The 23,489-nt window shown below is 34.3% G+C and overlaps 1 protein-coding gene across 20 annotated transcripts in view; it reads right to left on the reverse strand.

The window, feature by feature from the left end:
- The window catches only part of LOC111064544 (dual specificity protein kinase splA), a 70,862-nt gene that overhangs the window by 10,870 nt on the left and 36,503 nt on the right, over positions 1–23,489 (reverse strand). For 11 of the 20 annotated variants that reach the window (XR_005572265.1, XM_039436299.1, XM_039436297.1 and 8 more), the window contains 3 exons: positions 19,362–19,476; positions 6,884–6,989; positions 2,054–5,219 (listed from right to left, as the gene is read on the reverse strand). Coding sequence is in view for 19 of the 20 variants with exons in the window: in XM_039436299.1 (XP_039292233.1) it covers positions 2,054–5,219; positions 6,884–6,989; positions 19,362–19,389 (3,300 nt within the window). In the remaining variant the exon portion in view is untranslated. Of the gene's footprint in view, positions 1–2,053; positions 5,220–6,883; positions 6,990–8,811; positions 9,693–17,039; positions 17,092–17,578; positions 18,660–19,361; positions 19,477–23,489 lie in introns of those variants that run through there. The other 9 variants (XM_039436291.1, XM_039436292.1, XM_039436293.1 and 6 more) reach the window with 4 other exon arrangements.

Below are 23,489 nucleotides of genomic sequence, written 5' to 3' on the forward strand. Positions count from 1 at the left end.
AATAATTTAAAAAGAAGCATAACTTGATAATGTATGGTATTAAAAGCACACCAAGTTGCATGAACGATTGTTCACATTTCGAAACTTGTGTAAGGCAGATTGCAGAGGATTACTTTAATATAATCAGAATCAGTGAACTGCTGCTAGAAAAGTTGTTGATTTACATCCCACAAATCAGATGTTGTTGAACATCTCTTATTATTATCTATGCCATAGCCTACTTTAGATCTAAAGTAAGCCATGTCTATGCACAAATTGCACAAATGTCTAAGCACAAAAAGCTCATGCAGGCTTTGTCCTGTCACCAAGGACTTGAGTCAAGTAACAAATAAGTCAAATCTTGATTCAGTTCAGCCACGTTCTTGAGATCATTAGATCCCTTCTTTCATCGCACAGGCCACAACTTTCAATAATTGATTTACAACCTTGAAGACTAGGTGATATGTTGAAAAATGATACCATGCAATTGTTTATTGCTAGTTATTCACAATAATAATGCACAATATTCAACATTCATTAATTCTATATTTTATCCACTGATGAGCACGATTAATATCGGGGGCAAAAAGCTTTGCTCGAAAGAGCAAACAAAGAGAAACTGGTGATAATATTATAGAAATTGGAGAAATAAGTGGCATTTCTATCACCTCACTAAGAGCATTACGCCTAAATTTAACCAATGTATATACGAGGGTAGGCTGATAAGTGTGATCACATACTTGTAGAGCAAAACTGAATAACCTTAAGAGTGTGCCTGGTGGCATGTGGAAGTACTATTTTTATCCTCTACATTTTTTATTAAGAAGAATAAAAAAATAAACAGCATTTGAATTACGATGAAAAACACGCGAGACCTGTTCCAAAAGAAGTTTTATATCACGAACTTATATTTCAAATTCAATAAAAATCGTTTGACCCGTTTTCGAGATCCGTCCAACATACATAGCCTACATACATATCCACAAACATGAATAATATTGCCTCCTCAATAGAATAGGGTATAGGAACACTGGAAAATATTTATTTCTACATTGCATGTTTTCACCAACTGCTCAAAATTGGGCACGACACTATTGGGCAATATTGGGTAGGCCTACTAACTGCTAAGGACAACACCACAAACAGTATAGGAAGAGTATTAAAAAATCACAAAATGAAGCCATTATTGAAGCCTCATCTAATTATTTCACAAGTTCTGAAAACGCCCATCAAATGACTAGAGCTAGAATAGATAACCACATGAAAAGTCAGGTCATATCATAAATTTCGTGAAATTCACACAAATAGCCAGCATAAAACATGGGATTATCGAGTGAGAATTGTATGACAGGCGCTAGAAATCAAAAAGCGAGGAGCTTCAAATAAAAGAGACAACAGCCTGAAAGTCTCTCCTTTATGGAAGTTAATTATGAATGTGAATCGCTCATCTATAATAATGAAACGGTCTACAACACAATTGTCACCAAAGCAAGAAAACATTGATGCAGCTCCATTCACACAACAATAACATAGGACGAAACAAATTGAGGAAGGGGTTAGGGGATAGGCTTCGTTAGGGGGTATTCTTTTGCCACAGAAGAATATCTAGGAGACTCAGTGCGGATTTTCACACGACGCTCAGAAATTATCATCTGTAATGGCAACGAAAAATCAGGATCAAGCAAGTCAAATCAATCCGCGGATAATTTCATAGAATATATCCATCCTTAAAATACTCAAGTGAAATAGTTAACATAGCCCACTATTTATACAGAGTGAGGCAGAGAGGATGAACAGACAATAGTCTATGTTTTGTGAGTATTGTGAAACAAGAAAAAGGCTCTCAACAGTTTTGTTATTTATAAATGTACATAGAATGTTTTTGCACCTGTTTCTTTTTGCTGATTGGTGACTATGAAGTGAATTGTTAGAATGTTGACATCCCAAATGGCACCAATGTTGAATGTACATTATACTGTAATTGAAGATTGTGAGTAACTGTTAAAGTTCAAGAAAATGTGGGTTAATATTTTACAGAGTACAATGTGGATAAATATTTGAAAAATTAACTCACCATATTTGATACTGGATTGATTTCAAGCATTGAATCGAGTAATTCTGATAGGTTTGGGTCCTCAGAAAGGTCTGGTAGTTTAGATTGCACCTGAATTCCTCCCAGAAAATTCTCAACATTCTCAGCTGGCAGTATTGGTGGTGGTGCCCCACTGTGTGTGGGATTTGAAAACGGCTGACAATTGCTGATATCTGATGAAGACCTTTGCAAATTTACTGGTATTGCTGGTTGTGCCCCACTGTATGTGGGCCTTGATAACTGCTGACAATTGCTGATACCTGCTGAATGCCTTTGCTGATTTACTGGTATTTCTGGTGGTGCCCCAATGTATGTGGGTCTTGATAACTGCTGACAATTGCTGAAAATTGTTAAAGGCCTTTGCTGATTTACTGGTATTTCTGGTGGTGCTTCACTGTATGTGGGCCTTGATAACTGCTGAATATTGCTGAAATCTGTTAAAGGCATTTGCTGATTTACTGGTATTGCTGGTGGGGCCCCACTATATGTAGGCCTTGATAACTGCTGCCTATTGCTGATATCTGTTGAAGGCCTTTGTTGATTTACTGGTATTGCTGGTGGTGCCCCACTGTATGTGGGCCTTGATAGCTGCTGACTATTGCTGATAACTGTTGAAGGCCTTTGTTGATTTACTGGTATTGCTGGTGGTGCCCTACTGTATGTAGGCCTTGATAACTGCTGCCTATTGCTGATATCTGTTGAAGGCCTTTGTTGATTTACTGGTATTGCTGGTGGTGCCGTACTGTATGTGGGCCTTGATAGCTGCTGACTATTGCTGAAATCTGTTAAAGGCCTTTGCTGATTCAATTGTATTGCTGGTGGGGCACCACTGTATGTAGGCCTTGATAACTGCTGACTATTGCTGAAATCTGCTGGAGGCCTTTGCTGATTTATTGGAGTTGCTGGTAGTGTTCCACTGTATGTGGGCCTTAATAATGGCTGACTATTGCTAAAATCTGTTGAAGGCGTTTGTTGATTTATTGGAGTTGCTGGTAGTGTTCCACTGTATGTGGGCCTTAATAATGGCTGACTATTGCTAAAATCTGTTGAAGGCGTTTGTTGATTTACTGGTATTTCTGGTGGTGCTCCACTGTTTGTGGGCCTTGATAATGGCTGACTATTGCTGAAATCTGTTAAAGGCCTTTGCTGATTCATTTGTATTGCTGGTGGGGCCCCACTGTATGTAGGCCTTGATAATGGCTTACTATTGCTGAAATCTGCTGGAGGCCTTTGCTGATTTAATGGTATTGCTGGTGGTGCCCCACTGTATGTAGGCCTTGATAACTGCTGCCTATTGCTGATATCTGTTGAAGGCCTTTGTTGATTCACTGGTATTGCTGGTGGTGCCGTACTGTATGTGGGCCTTGATAGCTGCTGACTATTGCTGAAATCTGTTAAAGGCCTTTGCTGATTTATTGGAGTTGCTGGTAGTGTTCCGCTGTATGTGGGCCTTAATAATGGCTGACTATTGCTAAAATCTGTTGAAGGCCTTTGTTGATCTACTGGTATTTCTAGTGGTGCCCCACTGTATGTGGGCCTTGATAGCTGCTGACTATTGCTGAAATCTGTTGAAGGCCTTTGTTGATTTACTGATATTTCAGGTGGTGACCCACTGTAAGTGGGCCTTGACAGCTGCTGACTATTGCTGAAATCTGCTGGGGGCCTTTGCTGATTTAATGATATTGCTGGTGGTGCCCCACTGTATGTGGGCCTTGATAACTGCTGACTATTGCTGAAATCTGCTGACGGCCTTTGCTGATTTATTGGAGTTGCTGGTGGTGTCCCACTGTATGTGGGCCTCAATAGCTGCTGACTATTGCTGAAATCCGTTGAAGGTTTTTGTTGATTTACTGATATAGCTGGTGATGCCTCACTGAATGGTTGAGTAGCCCAAACATTGAATTCTTGTCTTGTTAGGCCTGGTGGCAATTGTGACCATTTGTTGGCATCTTCATCCATACTGAACGGATTATGCTGGTTGAGTGATTGTTGATTTGGCTGTTTGTTGTTTGTTCTACCACCGGAGTATTGTGCAGCTGAGTAGTTGTAAGTTGGAGGGTTATCAAGAATATTTATATTAGTTGCAGACACTGGGAATGCTAACGTTGAAGTTGTATGCTCAATCTCAACATTTGGAGTTTCCTCAGTTGTTTCTGGAAGTTTCAGCCGAATCTTCACTTCATACCATTGATTACTGGTACTCTTATTTCTAGAAATTTTACCTGGATCATCTTCGCTGGAACAATCATTATTTTGTTGTAAAGCATTGTCCATGCGACCACAGGAGTCAATCCCCAAGAAATTTGGTGACCTGACACGGATTACAGATTTTTCAGTTGGTGTGGGCTGAATTGTCTTCTCCCCGACAAACACTACATCATCATCATCATCTACTTCAGTTTTTATAGAGCCATGATCACTTGTCCTGTCCAAACATTCTGCTGTCTTCACAATACTTTGTTCTCTGTCTTCTGCAATACCAATTGTTGATTTTCTGATCAATTCCTCATCAAAGAGCATTACAGTATCTGCAGGGATTGAGATACGAGGAAATCGTGGGTAACTCGGGAAAAGTTTATCAACCATAGCTGTGTCATTGAGATCAAAATCAATAGTTTCATTTGTTTCAAGTTGTTTTGGTTGTTGTGAGGGTTTCCATTGAGCCTCATCATGATGCAGTGTGGGGGTCTCATGTAGATTTTCAAGGACAAGTTCATCAGCAAGAGTATTTTTGTTGTTCTCATTTGAATTTATTTGTGTATTGTTGTTAACAGTTTCAAAGACAAGTTCATCAGCAAGAGTATTTTTGTTGTTCTCATTTGAATTTATTTGTGTATTGTTGTTAACAGTTTCAAAGACAAGTTCATCAGCAAGAGTATTTTTGTTGTTGTCATTTGAATTTATCTGTGTATTGTTGTTAACAGTTTCAAAGACAAGTTCATCAGCAAGAGTATTTTTGTTGTTGTCATTTGAATTTATTTTTGTATTGTTGTTAACAGGTTCTGGCACAAGTGTTGAAAATGGGAATTCATCATCATATCCAAACAATTCTTCAAGTTTTTTCTGAATTCTTCTGTTTATTCTCCATTTTAATCTATGCATTGGTATCTGTACTTTCAAACATGGCACTTGACTTTTGGATCTTTTCCTGTAAATGAAGAGACAAAAGCTAATGAGCCAAAAGCCAAAGAGTCATGTTATGTTTGACGTTTCCATTTATTAAACACAAAGTAGTTTATTGAGGCTAGCACAATGATATTATAAAGAAAATAATAAGCCAGTTGAATGTGGGAAAACTTAATATTAAACTTGTCAAAAGCATTTATGCTAGTTGTTAATGTAAATCTCTCAGACCCTGCACTATCAACTTGACAAATTTGAGTTTGTCAAGCCTTATTCAAAGATACTCTTTATTCAACGTTAATAAAATATAAAAGAGTACTTGATTATTTTTATTTTATTCCAAGAATAATGTTTTTTTTTTAATTCATATGAATTCTATATAGATTCTAAATGAATAATGTATTATTAATGAATATGATAAATTAGTTGAATTATAACTGTTATACAGAATGCAAAATTCCATCATGTCTGTAGGAACTATAACAGCCTTCTCTAATGACACAGCTCTCATATAAATTTATGATTAGAATCAAATATATGATTCACAGCTCATTAATGATATGAGAATCGAATTTAGAGAATCTTAGGCAGGTAAGCAAGCATATCATTATTTGACATTTCTCTGGTTCACAGTCAATAATCACAACTAAATGGAAGGTACCTAGTATTCATAAAATTTTACCTGAAAAAATTGAATAATTCAATTATTGATTTAAATTCATTTTTGATAGCCCACTTGAATATCACTGAAATCGGTCATTTGTTGAAACGGCCCATGAACACTATCTCAAGAAAGAATTTTCAGGCAGCTAAGATACAACAAAGGTTTTATCAAATAGGAAACTTGTGTCTTTAGGCAGTGTGCATCAGGCATCAGGCTTTTTAAAAATTTCTAAAGGAGACATTTTCCAAAGTTTTTCGACTTAGATACTATAAACTTGAATAATATACTTGAAAAATAAAAATTGAATACGGTACATCTATAAGGAAACATGTTTTTTATTGTTATTACTTCAAAAGATGAGAATGATTGGATTTGAAATGAATGATTTCAGAATTGGTACCGAAGGAAATAAATAAATTATATCAGGGTGGAAATCATAAACAGTAATTATCATTAAAAATAGTATGACGATTTTTTGTCACTGTAAATAAATTGTATTCTTACTCATTATGACATTCCATAATTCTGAGAAAGTATTCGTAAGGAAAACATGTTTTCGTAATGTTTTTAATTTAACAAAAAAATGTCCTTTCAATCCTCAACCCTGAAACTTTTTCAGCACTATTGGAATATCGGATATTATATTCTACGAACAATTCTGCGGTTAAATTAGAAATTTTAGAAAGTTCTAACTTTTCACAATTTTGCAATGCTGTATATTTATCGGATGGAGGATCACGTCTCAACTTATTTTATAAAAACTATAACTGCTTTTATGCTATTAGAATAGGGTACATCACAAAATGTTAGCTGATGAATAGCTCATTACTATTCCTCCTTGGATAACTACGGCATTAAAATAGTTAGGAATAATACTTTATGGGTCTGTAGAAAATATTTTTGCTATTGGTTTCTAATTCTAGCGAATAAGTATAAACTTTATATTCTATATATTATCATACAGTTTTCATTCTGAATTATCATTCATCATTATGATAATAAATGAATTAGGTAACATAGCCTACCACTTTCTTATTTGACGGTCGGTAAGTTTGACCAAATGGACTAGACAGAGCCTCTGCAACTTTTCATCCATATCTTCTTGTTGCGGTGGATCCTTCCTGGATGATGCTACAAAACAAATTGAATTAGTTGAATCTTTTCATAATTGCTAATACCGTATGTATAGATATTATTACTAGTGTATTTTTATATAACTTAAAAGTGAAAAAACACTCACATCCTTTGGTGTGGCGACGACCATTTCGTACTGGTGTTGCACATTATCAAGTCAGACAGAAACTCAGGAGTTTCTGTGTTTCACTTTAAGTTATATAAAAATACAATAGTAATAATATTAGTGGGAACAAGATGGATAATCAACAATAAAGTATTACTACAATACCATACGGTTACCTGTTTCATATCACATATTCCTCATGCCATAATATATACCTTATTTATTGAAAAAATATATAAAAACTATATTTTAATTATTTACTTCATCAATAATCTCCTTTTTTCAACTGTTTGATTACAAATTTCACCAGCAGGCAAGGTCTTGTAATGGCATGGAAATCGTATTGATGGATAGGCTATTTTATTTTCGTTTCAGCGTGTTGGAACAGCGATACAACTAGATAAGCGTTTTTTTTTGTTAATGTAATCTTGCTCAAACATTCTAATTCAGCACATGCTCTCTGACCTCTGCGATAAACAATGACACTCGAGTACAGTTGAAACCAATGTATCTAGATTCTAGAATACATGTATTCTAGTTGCATTGGTTGAAACCGTGATTCAAATACTGTAGTTATTCGTGTTACTAGTGCACTATACTCCGTGCAAATTTACTTCAGACTTGGAGAAATTTACGGCGCAGAGAAATGGAGGGAGATCAGCCAATTGCAGTGATGGATAGAGTCATAGGTGGAAACGCAGTTGTCAATTTGTCGATTAGAGTCAGTCGAGTCTGTGATTGCAGAGAGGAAACTTCCTAAGTTTAACATGAGCGCTTGAATACTCACTGAAAATTAGAGAACGCTCTGTGTAGTTGTCTGTGTGATTTTGTAATAAATAACAAATTTTATCAATTCCAACATAAATAATTCAATAAATATCCTAACTAAAATTAATTTGATCATCTAACCAATTTTCAATTAGTTTATATAATACATTTAAATTAATACATTATATACATATTATAAAATTAATTAAAATAATGTATAATGATTATTATTCATGATATATAATTTCAGTTATTTGTGCAACTAGTGTGTAAAGTGTCAATTTGCTGCAACAAAAGAAACGTTTACACAGTCATATGCGAGAGCGGAATGGTTTCTTGAGTGCAGGAAAGGTAAAGGAGCTTTGTACACGTATCACACATAAAATTTTTCCTACACCATTGAATATGAAAAGTGAGTAATTGTGGGTGAAAATGTCCTAGAAACCATCAAATTTTTGTCTGTGCAATTTCGTGATTGAAAATAATTGAATTTATTTTATAAAAATAATTCAATTCAAAATGTATAATTTATCTCAATAATTAATTTAATTAATTTCTATTTCTATTAGCGAAGGCTTCTTTGAAAAATGGCAGAACAACCAATAAAAAATGCACAATAAACTTGATTATCTTCTCCGAGTTGCCACACTGCATTTTATTTATTGAGGGTCGCTGTACTGTATCCGAATCTGAAATTACTTTTTTATGCAATCAACTTTGGGGAAGAGTATAAATGTGGAAAAAGTCACTGCAGACTACTTATTTCTGCACGAAAGCTATCCTAACACAATGCAATCTACAATGTAGACAGATAAATTGTTATACGTTCCAAATTAGACTGGAGGGGTGTACTATCATTGGAATGAGATGGAAAACCAGTTGAGCCAATTAGAACCATAATGGAGTGACGCCGTTGTCATAGCAACTACAACTAGCTGCAGTTACCTGCCTCCACAGGTGCTATCAGGGTGAAATCTCCGTCAAAGTTGTTGCTTGTTGCTTGCAATGGACCACTTCTCAAGGCTTTCCGCTCGAATATGTCAAGTACTTAATATGGTAACACCGGGGCGGCGCTTCATATCCCTCCGCTCGGATGTAAAATCAATTCAACTGAAGTTACCTTGAGTGAGAACAATTTTGGCTTAAAATTGGTCACCCAAGAATGTGTTCTTCCAAATAGGTCCTATGAACCAACTAATAATTTTCCTAGATTGTAGAGAAAAAAATTACTCCCACAGGATTTTGAATTACACATTCATATGGAAAAAATTGGAAGATATTGTTGATCAAGAACTAAAATTCATAAAAAATTATTTTTTTATTATCTATATTTAGACGAATGCCTAAAATATCCTGGATGGTATTTACTGGTATATTGTAAAGGAACTGGTATATTAAGCCAACGCACACGGTGTGATTGTTTTGCAACCACAGTTGCAAACCAGTTGCGCCCGCAACTGTTCTGAAACCTTGACAATCTATTCAAGTGGGGAGATGCAAATGACGAAACTAGTTTTCGAATTCGACCAGTCTGAAACCAGTCGCATAGGTACAACGTAGGCCAGCGGTTGCAGTTGCATTGCAGACTTCAGTTGTACTTCTGAGCGACATCAGATAGAGAAAAAAGATGCAACTGATTTACACCCGTGTGAGGATTGAGGTTTTGTTCGAGATGCAAATTAGTTGCAGATGCAACTGGTTTGCAACCGTGTACTTACAAAACAGTCCCACCGTGTGGCGTGTGCGCTGGGCCGTACTGGTATGAATATCAGTATTTTTTGTGCAATTATCAAATATTAATAATAGCCCAGTCAATGAAGGTCAAAAAAGCAGTTTCGATCCGAAAATTAAATAAACCTGAATTTTCCACCATCGATAGAACCCTCCCAGAGGGTCATTCTCCCAAAAGTCCCAAGAAATCCCCTTGGAGCTTTCCGCCCCAGCCCCCTAAAACATAAAAAATGCAGGTAAACACGGGAAATCAATTATCTCTGTAACCATTGATCGGAAACAGTTCTATTATATGCCATTCGATTCGTTACATTATGGAATACAATATTGGTTATATTCATTTTTCCAATAAAATTAACAGTTTCCTTGATAAAATAATATATGTAAAAATTCAGGGGGTTTGTGATTTGATTTTTTTGTTTTCTTCGATTAACTTCGAAACAAGTAGTTTTAAAGGATAATGAGCCAAATAATTAATGTAGCCACTGTCATTGCAAATCCATTGATGTATATTGTTATGTATTTTCTATTCGAATTGACGCCGTGGAAGGGGAAACAGTCGACGCGGAACGGCGCGGCTGACTCTCTTAGCCATAGTAAACAGCAAACTGGAAATCAATTATCTCTGTAACCATTTATCGGGAAAAAATCTAACATATGTCATTCGATTCGTTACAACATTATGGACTAAAATATTAGTCGTGTTCATTTCCTCAAAAAATCAAACAGTTTCCTTGATAAAATAATATATATGTAAAAATTTAGGGGTTTTTCGATTTGATTTTTGTTTTCTCCGATTAACTTCGAAGCAAATAATCTAAAGAAAATTAGACAAATAATTGATGTAGCCACATTCATTGCGAATCCATTGATGTATATTGTTATTTATTTGCGATTCGACTTGACGCTGTGGAAGGGGAAACAGTCGACGCGGTACGGCGTGGCTGACTCTCTTCACCATAGTAAACAGTAAAATACAGAAGCTAATTTTTCACATTTTAATTCTCTAAATTCTCTAAAATCATTTTGTTGTTATATATGTGCTAAATCATGCATTCTATGACAAAGATACTGTTTGCAACCGATAAAATATTCATACTATTACATAATATAATACATATTTAAAATATGTCTGTATGATCATAATTCTATGCTAAAATTTATCATAAGTTATGAATGTCAAAAACTGAGATAAATCATAGATTACAATAGTGTTAACAGTGGCAATTTCCTGAAAAATCATAGCGTGCAGTGTTTGCTGTTTTCTACAGTTAATATTCTCCAAGCCAGGTTGATAATATACCTAAATATATATGACGGCTGAGGCATAAAAAAAATTTATACATTGGGCTTGTTGAGTTGAAACTTTCTATGATTCTCTCTGTAAAGTAGCTTATCTTCCGTTCTTACTAGTTGAATCTACATTATTTAGACAGTCCAATATTCAGTAGATTCTAAAGATGAAAGCCATGGAAACATACATATTAAGGAAGAGTAAGCATGCATAAAAGGTAGGAAAATCATGAAAGTGTTTCACATTTAACCACAAAGTACCCTACAGTATAAGATTAATTGAAAGATGATTCATCATCTTCTATTATTTTTGTTAACATATCGATTTTTCACCTCCACTCGCATCTTGTCATTCATTACACAAGGTTGGCAGAAGCTTTTCTTTTTGTCGATTAATGTTTATTGAAATTGATTCTGATTAGGGCACCAAAAGAATAGATCATTTTCTATTTGAAGCATTCAAATTAAATCCATTGAACATGATTTCTTATGACTTAGCATCCACATATTTAGTTGGGTGAAGCTATTTGAAAAATGTACCTGATTATCAATTTCATGGTTTTTATACCATTCTAGTTCATTGTGATCATTGAAGGGTTGAAGTGATGAGTTAGTTCAAGTGAATTCTAGTACACAAGTATATTGTGCTTATAATGGGCTCTTCTTTATTTTCTATCAATGTTTTGCTCCAGTAGAGAAAATTTAAAATGTTGGTTTCACATTTTATAAGCTTTATAAATGATATAAATCAACGGTAATATAAATTTGATAAGTCCAGAATTAAATTTAAATTAATCTATGTTGATTTTCATTGTATCGCTTTGTATCAATGTTACTTGCACTTTTCAGCAATTCATCACTATTCTCTCAAGATTTAGTTTTTTATGAATTTCATGATCTGAAAATTGAAATTCAAATGCTATTTGGATGACGTTCACATTCCACTGGTTTTTTACAATAATTGTTACGTTGAAGAGTGAGACAATTCAATCCATTTGGAAGTAAAAGGAAATCACAGTGCGATTTGAACAGTGGATAGTAACTTTGAAATTCAATTGCTCAATTCATTTCGGATTGATACTATCATTTGTAGTTATAGTTGATCAGAAATATGCATTGTATATAATGTTTATATTTCAGTTTGACTAATCTTCTATCACAGTCTCGCTTTCATTCATAAACATGATAATCCTAAGTACGTTGATTTCCTTAAAGATGTAGCTTATCTTACGTCGAACAATGTACAATACAAACAATTTTTATTAAATTACTATTATGATGATCATTGGAATTTCTGCCTGTGATTGAGAAAAAGTCATTTTATGAGCCTTGAAATTCGTACCTAGAAAAAGTTGCATTATTACTAGAATTTTTTTATTTTTACTATTTATTATAGGTACTGTACATTGATTTTTGTGATTATAGAGATCAACTACTTTATTCTGAATCAGGATAAGGATAAATAGAGAAATTGTGAGATGGGGATAACATCCATAGTTACATAGCATCAATTTGAAAGCTCTGATAATAATGATTTGAAAGGAACTGCGATTCTGGCTTGGTATTGCCTCTTCATGTTCAGTGAGAATAGAAAGCTTCAGAGTAATTCGTTCTCACTATATGTGATAATATTTGTAATATTTGGTAACATTTGTTAATATTTGAACCGAATGTGCAAAAAATTAATCTACTTTCAGCTTGAAAATTTTCAACTTATCAGGAGTAGGCCTACAGTGTTATATAATATCTCAGGTAGGCCCACCCTTTTATTTTTTTTGTTCACGTGATCTGATGATATTCATTCCATTATCAAGTGTTTAAATTATAAAGAGTGATGAAACAAGTTAAAACACAAGAAAAGCTATGAAAAGAAATTTTGAATCTTCATTTTTCACAAAATAAGGATAAGATGAAGGAGTCGGACACATAATATATCATGAAACTTCGTTGAAAAACATCAATATCTGAAACTAGAGTTATCAAATTGTTTTACCTCTGACTCATATGGAGGAGGCACACTTCAATTTAATATAATAAATTTTGTGAGCAAACAACGAAATCCTGATTTTTATCATGAGCATGGTGAAATCAAGAAAATTGTAATATTTTTTAGAGTATTGAAAAGTGAAAATCTATATACAGCGCATTTCAAAACAATAGACAAAATTAATTGTTTCGAGTGCCATAGTGTAAATGAGATGCAATGTAGACATCAGTATTATTCTGTTTACTATGGTGAAGGGAGTCAGCTGCGTCGGCTGTTTCCCCTACCACAGCGTCAACTTAAATCGCAAATACATAACAATATACATCAATGGATTCGCAATGAATGTGGCTACAATAATAATTATTTGTCACATTGTTCTTTAAAATTACTTGCTTCGAAGTTAATCAGAGAAAACAAAAAAATCAAATCGAAAAACCCCTAAATTTTTACATTATATTATTTTATCAAGGAAACTGTTCGATTTATTGAGGGAATGAATCCGACTAATATTTTAGTCCATAATGTAACGAATCGAATGACATATGATAGATTTTTTTCCTTTTAATTGTTACTATGATTACTAGAGATAATGATTACTATGATTAATGGTTAATAGAGATAATTGATTTCCAGTTTGCTGTTTACTATGGCTAAGAGAGTCAGCCGCGCCGTTCCGCGTCGACTGTTTCCCCTTCCACGGCGTCAAATCGAATAGAAAATACATAACAATATACATCAATGGATTTGCAATGACAGTGACTACATTAATTATTCGGCTCATTTTTCTTTAAAACTACTTGCTTTGAAGTTAATCGAAGAAAACAAAAAAATCAAATTGCAAACCCCATAAATTTTTACATATATATTATTTTATCAAGAAAACTGTTGATTTTATTGGAAAAATGAATATAACTAATATTGTAGTCCATAATGTAACGAATCGAATGGCATATAATAAAATTGTGTCCGATCAATGGGTACAGAGATAATTGATTTTCCGTGATTACCTACATTTTTCAACTTTGAGGGTGGCTAGGGGGGAAAGCTCCAAGGGGATTTCTTGGGACTTTTGGGAGAATGACCCTCTGGAAGGGTTCTATCGATGGTAAAATGGGGTTCTATCGATGGTAAGCCCAGTTGAGCTTTTATTTAATTTTCGGATGGAAAAAACCTTTATTGACTGGGCTATAAGAGTAGGGGGAAAATAGGAAAAGTAGATGACTTGAAGGGCTGGTTTCCGAGCTCGGGATTCAGCCAAGTTCTAGACTTTAAACAGCTGATCAGAAAATTGGCTTTCCGAAACGGGGCGTAGTCGTTGCTATAGTCAAAGTCACGTTTAAATTAAATTTAGAAAAACTAGAAAATTGAACACAAAATAAAATAAAGAGAAGATAGTGTAAAATTTCAGCTATTTTGATTTATTTAGAAATGTTTCATTTCGTCAAGAAAAAACGTTTCCATTTATAGAAATTAGAAAATAAAGATTTATTCTGCTGCAAATATTTACTGCTACTACTCCCCGTTTTGTAAAGCCAATTTTCTGACTTCAGCTGTTTAAAGTCTAGAACTTACCAAAATCCCGAGCTCGGAAACCGGCCCTAAAGGCCATTCCACACAGCACGTGGCGTGCGTGGCTGGACGCACGCCACGCCGGCCACGCTAGCCACATGCCAATTCACACCGCCACGACTGTTGCGATGCTATACCGGCCACGTTTCCCGTCAGTATGCTGGAAGATGTCAACTCCGACGGTCCCGTGGTGTGAATCTGGATTTTCTTGTGGCTCACCTTGGTTTGATGACTCCAGCAGCAACAGCAGTAGTAGTGATAATGAGCTGGTTTTATTGTATTCGGTGACAGCACGGGACCAGTGGGTACATCCAATCAATAATAAAAGGAAGACCTATGACGAATTCCATCATTTAATGCGCGACCTTGAGGCTGACAATGATAGTATAGAACGTATACTATCGTATACGTTCTATACGATAGTATACGTCTAGCATACGTTCTGCGCATGCTCATACCAAAACGTGGCCGGACACGTTTGAAAAGATCGCTCAGAGAGCGAACGGTAGCCACGCGTGGCTAGTATAGCAAGCGTTGCTGCGTGGCCGTGGCTGCTATGTGAATTGCTTCATTTGATTAGAATAGAATAGAATAGAATTGTTTATTGATCAACAAATATAACATAATATATATGGATCGTGTCAAGTTAAAAACTACAAATAAAAAATAAATAGGCTATAATAGGTACAGTCATGCCATGAGAAAATGTCTTAAATTAGTCGCGACAATAAGTTATTCCGTACAAGCAGGCAAAACAAGGTGAGTAGTTCATTCTCATTTTAAAGTTAACATGTGTAAATTTAACATTGCAATATTTGACTATCGAGATATTCCTCTATTGTATAGAATGCGTTACGTCTCAGCAGTTCTTTTACTATTCTCTTGAATTTGCTGCTTGGAAGACTTCTAAATGTTAAGGGAAAAAAGTTTAGCTGATTAGCAGATCAGCAGTTTTAGAAGGTAAGCAGATTAGCTGGGAAGCGATGTTTTGAAAAGTAGCTAGCGTGCGTCCAGCCACGCACGCCACGTGCTGTGTGGAATGGCCTTAAAAGTTCTTATTGGAACACTGATTTACTTCAATATGATCTGTGATGATGAAATATACCGTAATGAGAATATTACAGCATCTCATTTGTACCTCGAATCATACAACTTTTTTGTACGACATATGTTAACGTTTGAAATGTAATGTGAACTAAGACAAACCAGGAAGATTTGATAAGACTTTCCATCTTCCGTTGGATTCTCATTTTATTGCTCAATTTTTATAATAAGCCAAAAGTAGTAAATATATAGAAGTCACATAATATAGAAGTTAGCAAATAGCGCTGTGCTTTTCCAACCTTGGGAATCACCTTCACCTTACGTATCACCTTGATCTTAAGAATAACCTTGTTTTGACCTTGAGTATTGTTTACTGGTCGATTTCTGTTTTTCTAAAGACATTCAATTTGAGTTTTTAAAACGTTTGACATTCAAGGCCTTAAGTATATTTGATTACTGGTTAATATATTTTCTAGATACATTCAATTTGAACTTTAGTTCAAAACCTTGACATTCAATACCTTGTAGACCTTGAACGTTGTTTACTGATTGATATAAATTCCTTTCTAAAGACATTCAATTTTGAAGTTTTTAGAGCCTTCCCAAACTCCCAATTGACTGCAGCTCATGGTTGAATTTTCAATTTCAATGGGGATGAGCAGTACTCTTGTGGCCCTGAGGTCCTCGTTGGAAGATCATTTTTACTGTATTCAATTTTATACTATACTTCAAATTGAGGAAACGTTCATATTGGCTCTGCTTGTAAAACGACGCCTTCTCCAGCTACTATAATTCTATTCTCATGACTTCAAGAATCACAAAGAAACAATGTTGAAGTAGGTCAAATATTTTACGTTTGATTTCCAGCACAGACACATTCATAATGACTCTCATTAGTTTTGAAGATATTTTAGTAAAGGGATGGGTAATACATTGATTATCATAACTATTTTATAAGAAACTCTTATCTTCTTAGACCAGATATAGATATATTATTCGACATGCAATTAGTGATTGAATACTTCTAACAACTGAATACAATACTTGCAAAAACTTTTACCATGGACAACAATGTGTAGGACTTGGGGAGAGGTCTGTGTTGAGTAGGTTCCAGAATCATTGATTGACAAAATTATATACGGACTGAATCGGCTAGGCAGGTCTAAATAATTGATGAACAATTACAGTATATATTGTTCATCAGCCGAAAATGGTTTTGTAATAAAACTATTATTAACTGAAAGAAGAGGCTTCTTCTTGTACAGTTATATAGTATTGAATCAAAATTGGTAGGCATATTACACATCGAACACAGAAGGTGACATAATAATTTTGATTTCCCATTATATCAAATATTTCTAGATCCACAAGATGAGACTAGATTAAACAAGATGAGAATCACAGATTTTCCTATTAAAGAAAGCTCGCAAAAAGTAATATGTTTTATCGTATTACTCATCGTCATTTTATTTAATCAGAGTAGTTAGTTAGGCTGAATATTCATGGTTTATTGTTCAGTAACTTATAATACGACTCAATATTCACTTACTTTGCACTCTCCGCACTCTTAGTTAATACAATCCATCAGCAATCATTGTAATCTGTGGAAAAACAATAGAATAATCAATAGAACACAAACGAACATGATTGTCTTGGAAATAAACTATTTACCACTTTCAGCTTTCATCAAATGATTGGGATTATAAGACTAATATTAAGATTAAATACACTGGGAAAACTCGGAATAATTGGTACGGTATGCACGGTAATAATATTTTTTAATTTATATTATCATCAAAACAGTTTCAATGTCATATTGTAGCTTTTGTCCTCTCTTGTATTTTGCTGACGTTCCTTCATTTCATGCGGTTTCGGCACATTCTATCCGAAATTTGATTTGTGGGATGGGGTTGCAGTTTTAATGTGTTCTAATTTAAACAGAAAAATGAACTGAAAGATTATTTGCGAGATGCCCTCCTTTGTCTACATCACAATAACATACTATACATCGTGAAACACTTAGCTTCAACCACAAAAATAGTTTAAACCAATAAATGCAATCAAAAAGTGAGTTCGAAATTCACTTACAAAGTAAACATGGTGATGTTTGGAGAAATCGAAGTGAAGTCTAGAGTGCTCTTGTGTTAATTGTTGTTGATATTCATTGAAAAGCAATGCAATTGTATTCATTTGAAATATAAACTCGAGAAGCTCTGCTCTCAGATCAGCACTTAGTATATTTAAGTAACGGGATACTCAAAACCATGCACTTAATATATTGGAGAGAATTTCAATGTGAGGTCAGCTTTCTAATAATAAAATTCAACATCCTATAAAACCTGTTCTAAGCTTACATCCCACCAACGACAGAGGATTCCGTAAAAGCATTCAGACCGATGCAGAAACGGGACAGACCTACCTAACGGGAGAGTGATCCAAACACTCTGGCTAAATGAAAGCGGACCACTGCCTCTTATATAGTGTGCATATCTTGCGTCTAACTGATAATACGGAAGATAGTGGGGGGAGGTCATAGATCGAAGGCCAGCCAGTTTGTTAACAAAAAAAAAAACAAAACAAAAAATATGGAATACGGTATTATCGAATAGCTGACTCACAACAGCATGTGATAAAAGAATGAGCTTGTGTAAATATGAAAATGAAGAATGAGTTATCAATAAAAATGGATCACAGTATGACTTAATCCAAGCACAAAGGTCAAAATGTAATCAAGAGAATGCAGATGTTGCTTAATGTCAAGATATTAGATTAATCACAAGGGTCACAACTGTCAAAAACTTCGTTAAAGTTTTACCAATATCATCAATTTTTAAGCCAATAATAGATTTTTTGTAAAGACTGTTTATTCCTTATTAGTGATAAGATAAAGCCGCAAAGAGATAAAAATGTTGATTTTGAAAAAGTCTATTCTGAGAACCTCTCAACACAGTCAATAACTTCTTATCAAAGCAAAACTCTGAGCGATACCCAAAATAAAAAAGATAGTATGAAAAAAAAGATCCAAGCCAGAACATTTCGGATTTTGCAAGCCTTATATTGTTGGTGGCGATTTTGAAAAAAAAATTGTAATCTATAAGTCAGTATTTTTAGTGGTGTTTTTAATGTGTCATTTCAATGTCTTGTCAATAGAGTGCTAACATGATTTTACTTTAATTACGGTAATTATAAATTAATTTGTTTATAGTAAAGAAAAGAGAATAATTACAGTATTTTATTTTCGTGAATAAATTTTATGTTCGTAGTTAATAAGACGTAGACTATGTTCACTGTTCAGTGACAAGTGCATGCATGAAATCAAATTTTCAAGCTCGAAGTGGGTGTTACTTCATAATATGATGATAAATTATAAATGAAGTGCATGTTTTTCAATCCAGATAAATCATTTCTGAGATTAGAAGCTATGTTATTTCAGTTTGCGTCTTCAATCCAGTATCAAGTTTTGAATGATTACAATTTTCAATATCAATAATTATAATTGCTAATTATTTATGTTATATACATCAATAGGTAATTATAAATGCTTTTGCAAGACCAGTGATTACAAGTGGCTTAACAATATTAGCAGCTAAAACAGGCATATCATTCTTTTCGTTTTAGACTCGTCTCAATTTATTTCCCAAGTAAAAAATAACGATCAGCATACAACATACCAGTAATTAATAATTCATTCCATAATCCAGAAATACCAGTACAAAAATCTTATTGAAATGCAGATAAAAATCGAATTAAAATATTTAGTAATTATTTATATGTACTAATATACTGGATAGTGCATGAATAACCTCCTTCACCAGTGATTCGATTTCGAAAAAGCTCGAATTATCAGAAATTACATATTGAAGAGACTTACATAAGTATGATGTAAAAGGAGTTAACATTCAATATTCCTAGGCAGATTGTTCCAACGTCATGGATCAGTCTTCAAAGAAAAGGTTGCTCGCAAAATTAAAAGTGAACAGAAGAACCTGTAATAAAGAAAGAAACGCTGTAATTACTTACAGCAGACTCTTACAACTGAGATAAAATACTTTTACAAGTCAAATCTGGAAATATTGTATAAAATATTCCGCCATTTTCACACTCTTATGATCTTCGAATGATCTACCCCTCTTCGTATGTTTTACTCTAGCTGACGAAGGCTTTCACAATCGACTTCAAATTTTGAAAAAATTCTTGTCTTACGTTTAAGCAGAGACAAGAAATGTAGTGCTTATGCTTATCCTTTATCTATGGTTCAAGTTAGCTGGAAAACAATTGACCATCTCCTTCATTTTTCAGGATATAACAGGATAACATTGAAAGAGCACTAAAATATTGTGGAAATATATCATTAGAAATCATAAGTCAGCTGGAGTATTAATTGCATGCAATATGCATCTCAATGCAATGGATTTGACTCTTTCCACTGTTTCCAATTCATGCTGACCAATTGAAAGTGACAGTACTATAGTCAACCGCACAAAAAAGTCCGATGAAAATTGGAACAGATGAGTCCCCCTCACTCCCTGCACCCACAGACGTTGCCAATTCGTCAGATAGGTTATAAAAATATTAATCTATTCTCATTGACAACGTTGATCAACTCTTTCTTATTTGGTAATGTTGCATATTTTTTTCCAATTTCCATCGGAGTATTTTCGTGCGGTTGTCTATAGTGTAGGGCATGACAGTCTCTTAGGCCCGCGCTAATCCACGAAAAGCAACCCACGCCGTAGGATGTTTTGTAAACCATTGCTAGGATTCTCTAGAAATCTGTGTAATACATACAATGAATAATCCACTTGTCAGCTGATTGATTATGAATAATTCTATAGCAACGGTTTACAAAACATCCCAGGAAGTGTGTCGCTTTTCGTGGATTAACGTGGGTCTACTTTGCGGCGGGCCTTACAGGAGGCTGTGATTATGGATGTGAACAGCATAAATATTATTATAATTATCATTAGCTTTATTTATACACTCTGATATATCCTTGATGACTTAAGTAATGGAAGCTTGGATAAATATTTTAAAAAGTAATAATAATATTTTTTTATTTCCGCAAAAACTTGTGCAAGTAAAACAAACAATAGAATACTAATTGAATAATGAATGAATAATGAATTTATTGCCAAATAATTTTTACAAACAAAATAATCATTAAATTACAATAGTTTTTGGTGTTACTGGAAAAAGAAGCCTTGAGCTCCAGCCACGAGTTCTAAAAATAAGAAATACATTTTTTTATCTAATAACAGCAGTACAAATGATACGATTCTGTTGATGGATGATAATCTATGGATGTTGAATTTTGTAATAGTCAAGAGTACTTGATAAACAAAATATAGATACACAGAAACATAATATAAAAATTGTCAAGTTTTAATAATTTTTATACAATTAATATTGCCAAAAATTGTTGATTTAGCCAACTCAATTCTCAATTTTAAAATAATAGTTCTGTTTTACCCAAGATCTTATTAATCTCAATTTGGTTTTTGAATACTAATTATACAATACATTATAACGAAGAATACTAGAATAACAGAGATTAACATTATAATTATGGGAATAAAATAAATAATAGTAATATATGGTATGGCATTTTCGCACAATGGAACGGCAAATAATGGCCTTTTGGTATATATTATATTGCAGCTGTCAAAATATTGCAACTCATATCACTCGAACATACATCACTGAATGAGTTTTCCTCTTGAAAATGTTGGGTGCTTCAAAGAAGTCAATTTGATTGGACAATCGAAAGCATGGAATTGATGGTAGTGTCTCAAATTTCGTGGAGGAACAACGACTCCAACTCCACGATCACCAGCATTCCAGAACTTCAAATTTCACGGACTCGCAGAATTGTGTGTAAGAGAGTTTCTCCATATCTGACATAAGTCGTTTTGCAAGATGTACAAATCTTCTTTGAACAGATTCAATTTTCTTAGATGTACATAATTTATCTCTGTTCCAAATAGTGGAAGCATACTTCAGATGACATCAGACAAGTGAACAATAGTGCTATCATTGTGCGGGGATCCCTGAAGTCTCTTCCAATCCATCCCATAACTCCAAGTTGTCTTTGACTTTGCCACTATATTATCAACATGCACAGTGAATTGGGTGATATCAAAGGTAACACCAAGATCCTTCATATTTGTGATGTGATGGATGTTTGTGTTTGCAATTTTATAGCAAAACCCAAGAGTGTTAGTCTTCCTGGAGAAGGTCATGATGAATGTAATTTCTACATAGGCATGAAATTCCTCATAGACCAATCCAAAGCCCTGTCAATGTTGTCTTGCAAGGATAAGGAATCCTCCCTTGTCATGATTTTCTTGAAGATTTTAAGGTCGTCAGCATACATCAGCACCTCACAGTCCAGAAACCTTACAATGTCATTCTTGAAAATACTGAACAGCAGTGGACCAAGATTGGAACCCTGGGGAACCCCGGACGATGTTGTGAAGCTCCTGGACGTGGCTCTTCTGAATCGTACACAATATAGTTTGTGCTCAAGATATGATGTGATCAAGCTTATAAGATCCTGATTGAACCCAGTATCAGAAAGCTTTCTGATCAGTACAGAATGGGGCATCTTGTCGAAGGCCTTCTCCAGATCCAAGTATACAACATCTTCTTGCTCTTAACTCTCCACACATAGAGCAACACATGGAAGGAAATTTGCCAAATTAATGGTGGTGGATTTTTGTGTCATGAATCCATGTTGTGAGTCAGTGATTGCAGTCTTTACATAATTGAAAATATGCCTGTGGACAACTCTCTTAATTATCTTTGAAAAAGGGTTCAGGATGGAGATTGGTCTGAAATCATTGATACAGTTGGATCTGGTCTTTTTAGGGATAGCTACAACAACAGAGTGTTTCCAGATACTTGGGAATATTCCCAATAAGGCTCAACTCACACTTACGCGACTCAGGTCGAGAAGACTCGACTCTAGTCGAGAGCATGTGTTTCCAAATGGTGACACTCAGACCAGTCGATTCTAGTCTCCACGACTGTCACCATTTGAATACACATGCTCTCGACTAGAGTCGAGTCTCTTCTCGACCTGAGTCGTGTAAGTGTGAGTTGAGCCTAAGAGTCTATAGTTGACAATATTATGCCATTCAGTATCTCTCACCTCCTCATATAGCTTGAAATAATCTCCTTCCCAGAAGCAGTTTACTGCTTTGGGAGTGGTTGGTGTGTTCACAGCAATTTTCTGAGCATTCACAGTAAAAGGGGGATGATAAACATCTGGGGTGATGAATGGTAATAATAATTATCATAATGATAAAATCTCTTTCAAATACCTACTGAACTCCTTCACACTGTAGTTTTTTGTTTAGAGTGGAGTTCGAACTCTCTCACTCTATACAGAATTTTGCCCGGCGCCAATCAATCACTTTGGATTAATAAAATACACTGTACTATAATTTCACTCACTGTATTGATACTAGAAGGAAAAGATGAAGAGAGATAGATCAGGGTCGTGTGTAAGGGAATGTATGAAGTGAAAGGCAAAACAAAGGTTAATTATGAATTTATTAATAAACTTTAAATTGGAATGAATTTATAAAAATTGATTAAGATATAGTAATAAATATACAAGATGATTGAGTTTTTGAAAATACTACAGTTCAAGTTTAATTTTATACAGTACAATGAAATTTAACAAACAGTTCCTATTTTATCAGGTTACTTGAAGAGTAAAATATAAAATCAAAATATTGAACACCACTAGTTAAAAATGTGATTACAGTGAAAAATAAGAGAATTGATAAATTTTAAAGAATGAATATGATTAGGGGAACCTTGCTTCAATAAAATATTGTTTGTGTCTAGAAGAAAATTTCAACTATAAGTTTCAAGAAGTCAATCAAAACTGTAAGCATCAAAAAGTTAATTAGAACTTGATCTACAGATATGTAATTAAAAAGAAGTAATAATAAAATTTGCTCTTTACTATGATGCTATAAAATTTAATAAA

Source organism: Nilaparvata lugens, chromosome 10 (assembly GCF_014356525.2).
Source record: "Nilaparvata lugens isolate BPH chromosome 10, ASM1435652v1, whole genome shotgun sequence".
Taxonomy (NCBI): domain Eukaryota; kingdom Metazoa; phylum Arthropoda; class Insecta; order Hemiptera; family Delphacidae; genus Nilaparvata; species Nilaparvata lugens.